Source organism: Ambystoma mexicanum, chromosome 3p (assembly GCF_040938575.1).
Source record: "Ambystoma mexicanum isolate Mex_15411 chromosome 3p, UKY_AmexF1_1, whole genome shotgun sequence".
In the NCBI taxonomy this organism is placed as follows: domain Eukaryota; kingdom Metazoa; phylum Chordata; class Amphibia; order Caudata; family Ambystomatidae; genus Ambystoma; species Ambystoma mexicanum.
Genome location: NC_090925.1, coordinates 289,239,424 through 289,253,359, shown reverse-complemented (window position 1 = coordinate 289,253,359; position 13,936 = coordinate 289,239,424). Strand labels below are relative to the sequence as shown.

General features: G+C 45.6%; 1 protein-coding gene across 1 annotated transcript in view; it reads left to right on the top strand.

Annotated features, from left to right (window-relative positions):
- PTK6 (protein tyrosine kinase 6) overlaps positions 1–13,936 on the top strand; it is a 465,017-nt gene that overhangs the window by 196,723 nt on the left and 254,358 nt on the right. Inside the window, exon 3 of the mRNA XM_069650818.1 lies at positions 7,466–7,629. Coding sequence (XP_069506919.1) covers positions 7,466–7,629 — 164 coding nt within the window. The remainder of the gene's footprint in view (positions 1–7,465; positions 7,630–13,936) is intronic.

Sequence of the window (13,936 nt, the reverse complement as noted above, 5' to 3'; positions counted from 1 at the left end):
GCGAGTCGGCAGCAAGGTAAGTAGGGGTGTGTTGGTGTGGGTGAGGCAGCAGCCAAGTCAGAAATGTTCAGGCGAGAAAAGACTGAAGGTTATTTCGGAAAAATAATTTTCAGCCTTTCCTCCCTCGAACATTTCCGTCTCTGGCTTTCAACCCCAATCCAGTCTTTCTTTGCCTTCTCTTGTCACATTTCCATCCTGAGAAAGCAACAGTTAAAGTGATAGGGGGGAGAGAGAAAGAGAGAGGGAGGAGAGAGAAAGGGCGGAGACAGAGTGGGGAGATAGAGTGGGGGAGAGAGAGTGCAGGAGAGAGACGGAAGGAGAGAGAAAGTTGGATCAATCAATACAGGGGCGAGTGAGAAACAGTGCCTGTGAGGCATTGACTAAGATACAAACTAAAATGGATACTGGTACTGGGACTAGTACAATAAACTATTCCAAGGTGCTAGGACTAAGGACTAGGACAAGAGGCTATGAGGAGGTGGAGGGTCAAGAACAAAGACGAGGGACTAGAATGTGAGACTAGAAGGAGGACAAAAAACTATGAACTGTGACAATGGACTAGGATAATGGATTAGGAATAGTTCGAGGGACTGGGATGAGAGACTAATAATGAGGGACTAGGAAGAGAGATTAAGTCTGGATAAGGGTGTAGGACGAGCTGCTAGAACTGGACAAGGGTCTAGAAAGTAGCTTTAGGAAGAGTACGGGAGAAGGTGAGACACGGGTTTAGGATGAGGGAATAGGAAGACGATGAAGTATGAGGACTAGAAACTAGGACAGAGGGGATGGATTCAGGACTAGGATTAGGAATGTGGGACTAGGAGGGACTAGGATTAGGGTGTTAGTCGCAAACAAGAGAGTAGGACTGCACAAGAGACTAGGATGTGAGACTAGGATGAGGGCAAGGTACTAGGAAAACAATAATATGAGGGACTAAAATTAGAGTCTAAAACGAAGATGAGGGACAAGGATGAGGGACTAAAATGGGGACAAGGGACTGAACCAGGGACTGGGTTGAGATGCTATGAAAAGGGTCTTGGACTAGAAACTAGGATGAGAGAATAAAATGAGGGTTTAGGATGAGGAAGTAAGGGCTAAAATGAGAGAGCTGAGGCCAGAATGAAAGACTAGGTCTAGGATGAGAGACTAGTTATAGAGACTAGAATGAGAGACCAGTACTAGGATGAGAGATGAGAATGATAGTCTAGGTATAGGATAAATGATGTGAATGAGATTTTAGATCTAGGACGGGGGACTAGGATGAATGTCTAGGATGAAGGTCTAGGGGAAGTATTGGGGACTAGTGATTAGAGACTAGAGACACAAGTTTAGATACATGAAAAGGACAAGATGCTAGGATTGGACAAGGTCCTAGGCCAATGCACAATTACTATAGAAAAGGATAAGGGACTAGAATAAGGATCTAGGATGATGAGGGATTAGCAATTTGGATAAGAGTAGGATGACTAACTATGACTAGGATGGGTGTCTAGGACGAGGGACTAGATTGAGAGATTTACGACTAGGACAAGGGACTAGGATTAAGAATAGGGTGAGATACTGGGAAGAGGGAGTAGGACTATGATGAGATGACATGCTGGAAGAAGAAAGCATGGCCAGCGGCCAGACATAACAAGCATCAGCAATGCCAACAGTTTGGGCTTTTGTGTCAGCATGGGAAAGGTACTTGTCATGCACTCCTATAGTGTATTAATTACCCATTGTTAGCAGCAGGTGCAAAATAGTGGGAGTACCTGCACATCTAATAGCAGTGCCTGGCAAAACCTTAAAACGTATGCACAAGCCAAAAATAGCTTTGCCAATGCTTGATTTAAACAGGACTTCAGTGGCTTTGCCAATGCTTGTTTTAACAGGTTTTCAGTGGTCACGCAGAGTGCTTATAAATTGAATGGCTGAAGGAAGGCCTGGTAAGACATTTCTATTACAAAAGTAGCGTGTTTACAACTCCAATTAAGTCATTAACTCTTAGAAGACTGCTTTGGACAAACACTGGCAGGCACGTTGTATGCAAAGCTTGATGGTAAGGCTTGATTAAAGTTAGCTCAAATAGTTCAAAGAGGCGTTTTAGGCGGGCAGAGGCAGGAATGGGTGGGAATGGCCATAAGGATTGGTATGGCCATGAGCAGGCAATGTGTGGGCACATAAACAAATAACACCTACAGACTCTGTGTCCCTCCTCATATATCATTCGTCCCTATCTGTACTCCAGTGCAATATTTCCGGCGTACATGTGTTGCAAGCGACAGGTATTAGCCCAAACTAAAAATAGCAATCTGTGATGCTGCCAATGCATGCTCATAGTATTGTCAGTTGCCATGCCAGCCAAATATTCTTCTCCCCAACACCCTTTCCCTTTTATCTCATCTGTAGCATTTTTTATTTTGGCCACAAGGTGGCCATGTGTGACAAAAGCAAAAACAAAGGAACTAAAGCACAGCCTTAGGCCTTGCTCTCAATTCTGATCAAGCGAACCCTGAACCCTTTGCATCACCTACACGTCTGACAGCTCTACCCAGAGACAAGTGAAACATAATTTTGCCAGAAATTGGGGTGGGGCGGTGGAGGGCTTCAGCTCCTCAAAGCCTGTGATCAGCACTGCCCCTGATGATGATAAAACACAAATTCGGAACCTGTGCATTATGGATGACACGGGGACGGCTGGGAGGGTTATATAGAGTACACTCAATTCCCCTCCCCTCTTCCATTCCTCGGATTTCAATATTGAGCTTGCACCACCCAACTGCCTTTGCCCCTCACTGTATCCACTGCTCGGATCATTACTCCTCCAGAATTCTGTTTCTACCCCTCCAATGCCACCACTCAGGGGAGCAACAAATGTAGGGAAGTGCACAGAGCCAGGTGTACATAATGTTTGCAATTGCGTGGGGGCAGGGCTTATTAGGGACAGAATTGGGCAAGGCCTATTTGTGGAGGAGGTTCGAGGTCCCACTGCTAGAGCCATGTTGCCCTCAAAGTGTACTGCCTGCCAGGCCTATAGCCTTTGCCAGGGTACTACTGGCGGAAAGCAGTCCTACATAGCTCCTACATGGCTAGTAAGGCGCTGCTGGTGTTACCTAACACTGACAGTGTACACCTGGAGAAGGATTATATTGCCGGGCTTCTATATCACTGATGCTGGAGGAAGCCGACACTGCTATAGGTGATAGCAATGAAAACTCAAAGCTCAGATTGCTACTCTATAACATGGAAGAATGTACTCTTGTGGGAAGCTCACACTGGCAGACTCCTACTCCATTGAAAGTGTACTTTTGACAGCATCACACACTGCTGGATTCTCAGTACACTGAACTGCCACAGCTCGAGGAAGCTCACACTATTAAAAGCGTACATCACAGTCACTGTGCTCTTGGAGTCCTCTGGCAGTGACAGTGATCTTCTGGAGGAAGTCTACATGGCTGGTGTCTTGTGGCATTGCCAGTAAAACCCTGGAGAACGTTCACGCTAGTGGGGCCTGTAGCTTTATCCTATCACCTCAAGAGGCTTTTTCTAACAGCTGCAGTCATACAGCACATTTGGGGTACTGTTAGGGCCCTATAACATTCTAGGGCCACTGGTGGGGGGAATCGTAAAGGGCTAGGGCCTGGTGTCACGGACCAGGCATGCGCAGGCAGGACGAAGTTCACACTGCTGGAGCTCGGTAGCTCTGACAGCACTGCTGGGGGAGACTCTGCAGCTGTAGTAGTCTTTGGCACAGACAGGGGCTAAGCAAAGCATTGATAGAGTCATATAGCACTACAGCTGTTTGTGTCTGGTGGAAGTTCACACAGATGTATCCCTTATAGTGACATGGCACTCCTGGAGGAACTTCACACTGCCGGATCTCACAGTAGTCATGGACATTACCAGAGAAAATAATTAAAGAAATGGGGCCATCCCTCACCAGTGTGAGTGAGTTACCGTGGTCATAGAGCGCAGACAATGCTTTTCTGGGGAATGCAGACTCTACAAAGGTACCGGAGAACTGACATGAAGTGTGGGAGAGTGCTCAAACTGCTGTAATTATGCAACCACATATGCTCTAGTAGGTCTTCACTGCTAGGGTCCTACAGGGGGTCCTGGCGCTAGTGGGGGGCTCTACTGCTGGCAGCCACGGTTAGGGGAAACTCACACTGCAGTTCAATTATGGCAGACTGCCACTACTATAAGAAGCTCACACTGGTAAGATTCCTATGTAGCTAACACGGCACAGCACTTATCACTGGTAGTGTAGTTCTGTAGCAATGCTGGCACAGCTCACACTTTTGGCATCAGATAGAGCTTATATGGAACTTCTGGATGTCGCAAAATTCTTCTCTCCAGGTCCAGTAGCCATGGTCTTCGGCTGCGGCCACTGTACATGTTGCACCAATGATTTTAAAAGAGGGAAGGCCAGTTGGCCCGGCCTACCGGCCAGGGCAGGTAGCTGCCTGCCTTCCACCTATCCCGACCGCACTAGGCATAGCCTAAGTCCATGGTCATTGGCCTGAGGGTTCCCTGGATGTCGCCCTTTGCCAGTGGCCCACTAGCCATGACCTTCGGCCACTGTACATGTTGCATCACATATTAAAAAAGATCCATATCCCCCGATTCAACTTGCAGGTTTTAAAGACTATAACCATGTTCCAGGGATCAATATAATTGAACCTTTTTTTGCCCCTGTTTTTATTCCCATAATAATAACGAGTATGTCAATCCCGCTGTAATGTAACAATTGATGATTCCCAAGATAACGTAACGTTTGTCGATTCCTGTGGTAACGGGAACATACTTGAAAATAAAGTCTTCCCTTTCTTCTGACACTCATCGTGTGACCCCTCCTATTTTCTGGGTCCCACTTTTCCTTCCCTGGGCCCCATGTTTTATCTCCCTGACCATCTCTGATTAACCTGTTCACTCTTCAGTTCGTGTGACACATTTGCTTTTCAAAGTGCGCCTTGTGACGTTCCCAAAGGAATCTCTCAAGATTTCCAGGGCATTCCCCCAATAAACCAAACATTTTCTCCCCAAACGGGCTCCCCAGCTCACCAAAAACTGCCCACTGCACATCCTTCCCCCCAGGGACGTCATTTTGGGGTCACCAGGGTTCGCAACTGCGACCCCTGCGGTTTCCCTTGCTATGCCTGCGGTCTCCCTTGCTACCCCTAAAAAAATGTAAAAGAAATGTTTTTCTTTTTTTTTTACATTGAAGCTCCTGGGCTGTGGCCGGTGCCATGTGGCTCTTTGTTTCTGGAGTGGCTGGAATTTATTTTGAGGCCTCTTAAAAAAAAAAAAAAAAAACAGGGGTTCCATTAGTGTAACAATGAGCAGTGACCCTAAATCAGAAAGAATAGGACTAACAAATAATTTGTCTTTCTGGAATTCTATATAATAATTGCTAGACTCATTAAAGCAGTGAAAGGTCATGTTCTATAGCTTCCCATGATGTAATTTCCGGTTGGGGTCAAATGGCATACTGCCTGTGATTTCATCAGAGGTCAAGGGTCATGGATGTCACTTCCGCTACCCCTGGCATTTTGGTGAAATTACGTCCTTGCTTCCCACCTGTAACCTAACCTTTTCTTCCTCCAAATACAATTGAGAAATATTTTGAATAAGTATTTTGAGTAATTTCCGTTTTCAGCTTCCCCTGGGATACCTGCGAGAATCTTGCACAAAATAACGGCAGTTTATCATTTCTGAAAAGTCCCTCAGCCTCCCTGCTGCAAAACACGATGGGAGAAGTTTTTTCAGAAGCAGGGGGCACCCTCTTTCCGTTGAAATATTCCAAAAACTGCTGATCGGATTTACCCAAAACCACCAAGGGGGTGTTCAATCGAAGCAATTTTTATATATGGGAAAATGAATCGGAGTAGGCCAAAAACAGTGTTTTTTGTTTTTCTTAACGTGACCTTTTATTAAATGTTCCCAAAATGTGCAATTTGGAGAGTGCCAGAAAAAAAACATTCATCCAAATCCTTCCAACGAGTCATAAATCAATATCAATAACATTTTTTCGGAAAAGTCTATATAGACAGATTTCACCTTAAGTATAGGGCGGCGGCTGCTGCCTTATAAAATAAATATATATTGGTTCTGAAGTATTAAACATCATTTACTAACATAATTTTACTAACGGTAGGAGCTCCTACCCATAGGCATAGCTATTTGAGTTTAAAAAAGCTACCCAGGATGGGGAATTATGATGAAAGCACCTGTCCTTTGCTCATGCCGGAAGTGTCCTGCAACTGCAAATGCACTCCCCGTAGGGCCAACCCGCAACACAGAGTTCTCGATTTTGAATTTGATAATGACATGTTGGGGCATTCTGGTTGCAAAATGGTTTGCTCAACCCAGATTTGCAACCAACCTTTATACACCTCCAGAACACATTTCCCCCGTGTGGATTCCAGCGTAGGTTATGAGGGTCTCTCCACATAGAAACTTTGAAATAACAATGCATTGTAAAACCACATAATCCTCTATATCATCCACAAAAAGCCTGACACTCTCGCAGACATGACTCAGTATAATAAAATCCATCACGTGGTCTTGTGCAAGATGCACTTTAAATCCTTCTGTGAAGATCAGCTTTCAGTATTAAAGTATTGCAGTGGTGGTGCCCCAAGGCAAGTCCAATTCATGAAATCCATCTATTGGCTTATTAGAGGTACAGCCCTTTGAGTTGAAAATATAATACACCTTGATACTTTGATTTGCAGTGTCAACACCGCCATCAGACCCGATGTGACATAAGTGCCCTAACAAGGGCAGTACTCGCAGCCCTGAAAGGCCAGTAGTGTGTGCTAAATCGTATACAGACACACACAAAGACCATATTTTGGGAAAATTGTCCAATGGACAGTTAAACTCAAGATTCAGCAAGTTTCAGATGTTAAAACCCCAGATTGTACTTGTATCTTACATGGACACAGAGGTTTTGAGAACTGGGTCCAAAATATGTAACTTTTGTTGATAAAAAAATATCCTCACTAAATGTTAATGACAATGCTTTGGGTGCAGTTTTGCCCTTTCATTCTGAACTTTGTCACCTGCATTTTCTATGACATTATTCTAAATACAGAATACTCCATGTATATCACAGGGTGCAAATGCAAAATGAATTATTAACAAAACCTTTGCTCAGAGATAATCAAAAACGTAAAATGAATGGACATTTTGGAGGTCATTTTAATTAAACGAGTAATTTGGCAGCGGAGAGCCGTTACATGTTGACATACACGTAGTCAGCTCCCCGTCGCCTAATTTTCATCATTTGCACTACAGAGTGCAAAAGTGCAGGGCAAAAGGTGGCATTCAGGTGCAAAGTGAGTAAACACTTGCATGCCAGTAGTGTTTACTTTTAATTGTAAGCGCAGGGTAAGGAGCACTCGCAATTACAATCAAACGCTGCAGCTTTTAATTGTACTCCTTGATTTCACTTATAACCCCTTTTTCTCCTTCGCAGTGCGTGATGAAAAATCTGTGAGACATTTTAGAATCTTACAAAATGCTCAGAGAATGTTCCATGTGAACTCCATGTCCTTCTTTGCGGACCTTGAGAGCCTCATTCAGCACTACAAGGAAATCAGCCTGATCAGTGGACTAAGGCTCACTAAACCGTGCACCAAGGTAGGTGGCGGGGAGAGGGAATTGAAGAAACACTGTTGATTTTGGAAAAAATATGAGCCGAGTTAATGTTCAACATTTGTATTCAGTCTCTTTTATTCACAGAAGTCAGCCTAGTCAGTTTTCTTCCTATTGATACTTAATTCAAACATCACACATTTTCTTAGCTCTTCAAACCCGTTGTTATCTAATTCATGTCTAGCCTTCCGTGATGGGAATGTTCTACACTGTCACGCGGCAGAGTAGGATCAATGAGAAATGCACATAGAAGTTGCTGACTTGGGTGTATCCAGTTCATTAACAGAACAACCGCAAATGTGTGGAAAAGCCACTTAACAGGAGGTCCTTCCTCATTTTGGGATACAAGTCTCTGGGGTGGCAAGTACTTCCCTCTGGGACCTCCCGGGGAGGTGTGGCCACACCTTTGTCATTCAGACCTGGAAGTTTGAGTGTCCCCCCCCACTCGCTTGTCTTTTGCTGCCGGTAAGGTTTGATCCTTCACGTCTTCTCCTTCATTCCTGAGACATCCCCTCCTTTAGGTCTCACGGTCCCATGAGTGGCCACTGCCTAAGCCTGCATGCTGGCAATGGCTGTGGGCCCGGAGTAGGTAGAACAAACCACAGCGCTGCTTCAACACAGAGAGCAACCAGGACCTTTCTTCGTGCTAAGCCCCTGCTGTTTTGCCACCTACCTGTCTCAGGGTCCTGGCTTTAGTTTTCCGCCACCCATTCTCATCTACCTCCTTGATTAGTCACAACAGTCCTGTGACTGAGATACCCACTTTTGTCTCTCCTGGTCCTTGCATCACCCCCTGTTCCTTCCATCACCCCCTTTATATCTCTTCCACCTCTTCAACTTTCCAGATCCTCAAACGCTTGCCACATGCACATACCTGCACCCACCCACCCACACACACCCCTTTGCTCTAGTGTGTGTTTCCTCATAATCCTCCTCTTCAACCTCTGATTGCCTTCTCTTCCATCCTTCTTCCCTCTGTTGTATCTCCTCCTCAGACTTATTCTCCACCTCCTCCTTATTGTCCTCTCTCAACCCTTCTCTGGACTTTCTCGAAAGTTCCCCTGTCCACTCATTAATTTATTCTCCACCGCCTGACTTTCTCGAACTTCCTCCTCGCTCACTGCCATCTGACCTTGAAGAATTCCTTTTGGGGATGATTGTGATGTGATTTGGGACAGGGAATGGGCCCCGCGTTGTGTTGCTGTGGATGATGCCTGCGGTGAGTCCGCTAATGAAGATGATAATGCGAATTAAGGGATTCAAGTTCTGTGGCTTAATGTGAGAGTGGCATTGACAGTGTGGGGACTGGTGGTAATGATGATCCTGGCATTGGTGTGGCTGGTGAGGAGGTTCTGATGTTTTTGCTACAATGTTCTTGACCTTGGAGGAGCTGCACATGAGAAAACAGAATTAGTGGTTAGGATGATGAATTGATGGTAGGTAGCTTTTCGGGGATTAAGATGATGGATCTGAGAACGTGCACAGGGTCTTTTAAAATCATGTTGATTGAGTCCAAAAAGAGTTAGAGAGGACGCTGAAGAAGTTTATCATCATTTGTTTGCTGTGACATTTTGCTCATAGAACCACAAAATGGCTAAATAGCTTGACCTTTTTATAATACAAATTTGTATTTGCAAAGCAATTGGAGTTCCCAGACTAGGGTTGGTCTCTGCACCTTGCTTCGATCTCCAAGTGGGCTTCCACGGTCCTAATCCAGTCTTCTCTATTCCACCACAAATTATTATTTGAAATTTCTTAAGCGTGACGGTCGCACAGAGGCATCTTGGCGCTAGAGGAGAAGCAAATGTCTGAGTATAGGGAGAGGACCGCAAAAGCCAACCTAAAAGAGAAAGGTTTTAACTGCTTTCCTAAAAGCTAGATGACTGGCTAGTTTCTTTATAGAAAGCGGCAGCTCGTTCCATACAATAGCAGCAGCCACAGAGAAGGAGCGGCCCCCAATCCTAGCCCGATTGAAAGATGGCACAACAAGCCTATTTGCCGACGCCGAGCGGAGCTGGCGGTTGGGGAGATAGCAAACGAACTTGGAAATCAGAATTTCTGGACCAACCTCGTGAATTGACCGATGGACAATATAGAGCTTTGAATTGAATACGCTGAAGCACTGGAAGCCAGTGAAGAGAGCGCAAGACGGGAGAGATGTGTGCCCCATATGGGGAGCTAGATTTTGTAAACGCTGTAGTCTCTGAATAAGACCTCTCAGTTGGGCAAGATATAAGGAATTACAATAATCCAGCCGAGATAATATAAGTGCAGCCACAACCGGGGAGTGAAGATGTTCTGGGATAAGGGGGCAATATTTTTTTTAGAACTTTCAGTTGTAGGTGGCCAGTTTGGCATACTGTGGCAACCTGACTCTCCATAGACAGAGAAGCAGTCAGAGTGACTCCCAAGTTCTTAACCTTCACGGTAGGAATGGGGAGGTTGCCCAGAGATGTAGGCCAGAAAGAGGACACCCAAAGTGATGGATTAGGGGGGCACCCCACCCCCAGCACCTCAGTCTTATTGCCGTTCAATTTGAGCCAGTTGAGGTTCATCCAATTCTCCACGGCAGTCAGGCACTATGCAGACACAACGCCATCTCAGCCTGATCTAGATCTAAGCAGATCAGGATCTGAGTGTCGTCCGCATATGAGTAGCATCTGACGCCGAAGGAATGGATGAGACCAGCTAAAGCCCAAATATAGATGTTAAAGAGAATTAGCGATAGAGAGGAGCCCTGTGGCATTCCACAGCTAAGAAGACACGGTTTAGATATAAAAAGGGGCATTGAGAGAGTCTGGGTGCAATCCGCCAGGAACGAGGTGAACCAGGCTAGTACTTGAACAGATATACCCATCGGGGCAAGACGGGACAACAGGATTGGGTGGTCGACAGTATCAAAGGCCGTTGATAGATCGAGTAGAATCAGGGCCCCCACCCCACCTGGGTCCACCAGCATTGCCATGTCATCCTGAACGGAGACCAGAACACTCTCTGTGCCTCTGACAGGTCTAAAGCTGGCTTGGGCAGGGCTGAGAAGATGGAAAGATTCAAGGTAGGAGGAAAGTAAAGTAGAAACCAAAGATTCCAATAGTTTCGCAAGAAAAGGAAGAAGTGAAATAGGACGGAAATTGGCAAGGACCGTAGGGTCCAGAGTGGGCTTCTTTAACAAGGGCCTTCAGTTCTGGGGGGATAATCCCAGACTGACAGGAGTTGTTAATGGCTGCAGGAGAGTGAGGGAGATAGTTTTCATAATAGGTACCGGAAGAGCGTCAAAAGGAGAGGAGGATTTGATCTTATAGATAGCTGCAAGGACTGTTTCTTCTGAGAAAGAAGGAAAAACAGACCAAGTAGGCAATTCTGATAGAGATAGCTTTAAATCGGGTTCAGAGTTATTACTATGTGCCATAGGAGTGATTTTCGAAATATTATGGCGGATATCGCTGATTTTGGTAATAAAGAAATGCGATAAATCACACAGTTTTTCAGTGGATCTGACACTGGAAGTGAGCTTGTAAGAGGAAGAGAGAGCCTTGGCAACAGTAAACAGAACGGAGCCTTAGGTTTACACAAGGCAGTTTCAAATTTGTCAGAGATATGTACTGCCTTAGCTGTCTTAACCATACCAGAGTCGGATGCTAATTGCTACTTAAATACAGCCTTAAGCTGAGGACCGTAGATTTTACGCCAAGTGCGTTCTGCCTGTCTAAGTTTAAGCTTCTCTGCCTTAAGAGATTCAGAGAACCATGGTTCTGATGGTAATCTGCGAGGCTGTATAAGTCTAAGAGGGGCGACCCTATCTGCTGCCTCCTGCAAAGAAAGGGCCAGAGTCGACAGAGAGATGTGGGGATCCATGCTGCATTTAGCTGCAACCAAAGAGGCCACATCCGGAGGGTTAATCGCGTGCCAAGAACGGTGCAGGATTTTAGGAACAGATGCCTTGATGCGGGGAGTCAGACCTTTAAGTGTACATGATATAAGAAAATGATCTGTCCATGCCAAAGATTTTAAATATTGCTAGACTACCTCCAGGGTACCCCTTCTGTCTGGGTCTATCCCTTTCACTAAGGGGGGCCTAAGGACAGTGGCCTTATCTACCTCTATGCTTGAGGGACTTCCTAAGGGACCTTACAGGGTAGCCTGCTTCTTCTGTCTCTTCTTCTGATGGCCAATTCCTCAGCTTCTACTCACTCACTTATATTTACTTTTCTCTTGCCACCTCTTTCTTACCTCTCTCTGTCTCCCTCTCACTCTTTCTCATTTTCAATCTGTCTCTCTACACTCTTTCCACTGGTCTTACTTTTCATTCTTGTTTTCTCCTATCTCCATCCTCAAACTGTTCTCTCCTCTCTCCCTGCCCTCTCGCTCTCTCCACACTGCCTCTCTGTTTCTTGCCATTCTCTATCTGCACTCGCCTGTCTCCGCCCACCAACTCCCACCTGGTATTCTCTCTCTCCAAAACTCTGCACACCCACCATTATATTTGCCTCTACTCTCTGCTACCCTTGTATCTTTTAGGACCCTTTCTCTTGACTGCATGCACTCAACATCCACACCCTCTCCTAAACCGACTCTCAAATTAGCTCCTTCTGTCTCTCGCTTCAGACCTCCTCCTGCTATGCCTATTCTCCCACCTCTGATATTCTCTCCCTATTTCTACCGGCTCTCTCTCTGTCTCTCTCTCTCTAGCTCACTCCTCTCGCTGTCTCCCAAAATGAACAATAATTGGCACAACTCTCTCAAAACTAACACCTTACCACACTTTCTCCAAATAGGCAAAAATCTCCTCTACATGTTCTCCTCCAACAACACAGCACTCCTCCCTGGTCTCTCGGGCCACGTCGCCTCCCCCAATCGCACACAGTTCTATGTGATATTTCTGCATTTTGATATCTGATCACAAAAAAGGCTGATCTATTTTGGGCAATTTTGTGCGGCCTTCAACGTATGGAATTATCATTTATGTGGTGAGTCTCACTCCCCAGCCTTTTGGGAATCTGATCACCTGCTCACCTCCACACACTCCTGTTCTTGTAGGATTTTGCAGAAATCTTGGGGTTTTACACCCCCGAATCCTCTTTCTTTCTGTGTTGCCTTCCTTCCTTGCCCAAACAATTCTCTGCAACCCCCACCACAAACAAACTTACATGCAAACATTGACATGTACCCGCTCCCCTGTCTCTGTCTCAGTCACAAACATTCCCCTTTCTCCCCAACACAGACATACAGAGACACACACATCCACAGACCCCCAGCAAAAAAACACTCACCTGACACTCCTGCAACTCCTCTCCCGGCCCCCACCGAGCCTGTCAGCCCCAGTTTATTTATTTATTTATTTATTTCATTTGTTGATATCGCCCAAACCCGGAAATATCACAGCGCTAGGTTACATTGGTAGGAGAAAAACAGTGGAAATAGAACAGTTGCTGGGTTGCATTCTTAGTACGGATGCAGCAGAAATGGTAAGTAGGATACAGTTAGGCCTATTTGTTGAACCGAATGGTTTTTAGTTTTTTACGGAACATCAGGTAAGAAGTCTTGCATCTGATAGATGGAGGGAGAGCATTCCAAAGAGTGGGAGCAATACATGTTAAGCTCGCTCCTCCCACTCTTTGTCTGGTTAATCTGGCCGTTGAAAGGGGGGAGAAAGAAGAGGATCTCAGGCTGTAGGAATTGTGTTTTTTGGAGATGCATGTGGTGAGGTAAGTGAGTGCAGTATTGTGGATGCATCTGTGTGTGATTGAGAGGATTTTAAACTCAATACGTGCCTTGATGGGCAGCCAGTGAGCTTCAGGTCTCACTAGGGAGATGTGGTCAGATCTTTTTAGGGCCCACACAGCTCGAAGGGTGTTATTTTGGATCAATTGTAAATTAGTTAGACCTTTGGTGGAAGTTCCAGCGAGTATGGCATTGCAATAATCCAATTTTCGGCCGAAAATGGCAGACGCCAGAGTAAGGCAGCTGTTCACGGAGAGGAATTTTCTGGAGTGGTTGATAAGTTTTGTGGAGTAGGCAGCGGAGGAGGTAACAGATTTTACGTGTTTGAACATGATGAGTTCAGAGTCTAGGTGGACTCCTAGGGTTTGTACATAGCTAGACAATTGGGTGATGTTTCCATCAATGGAGAAGGAGGCAAATGCAGAGTCTAGGTTTTTGAGATGGTGTGGGGAGCCTATTATGAGGTGCGCTGTCTTGTCATCACTCAGGCATAGGTCGTGGGTAGCCATCCAGGCCTGAATGATGCTGTAAATCCGGTTGATATTGGCTGAGTCGTGGCAGTGATTGCCGG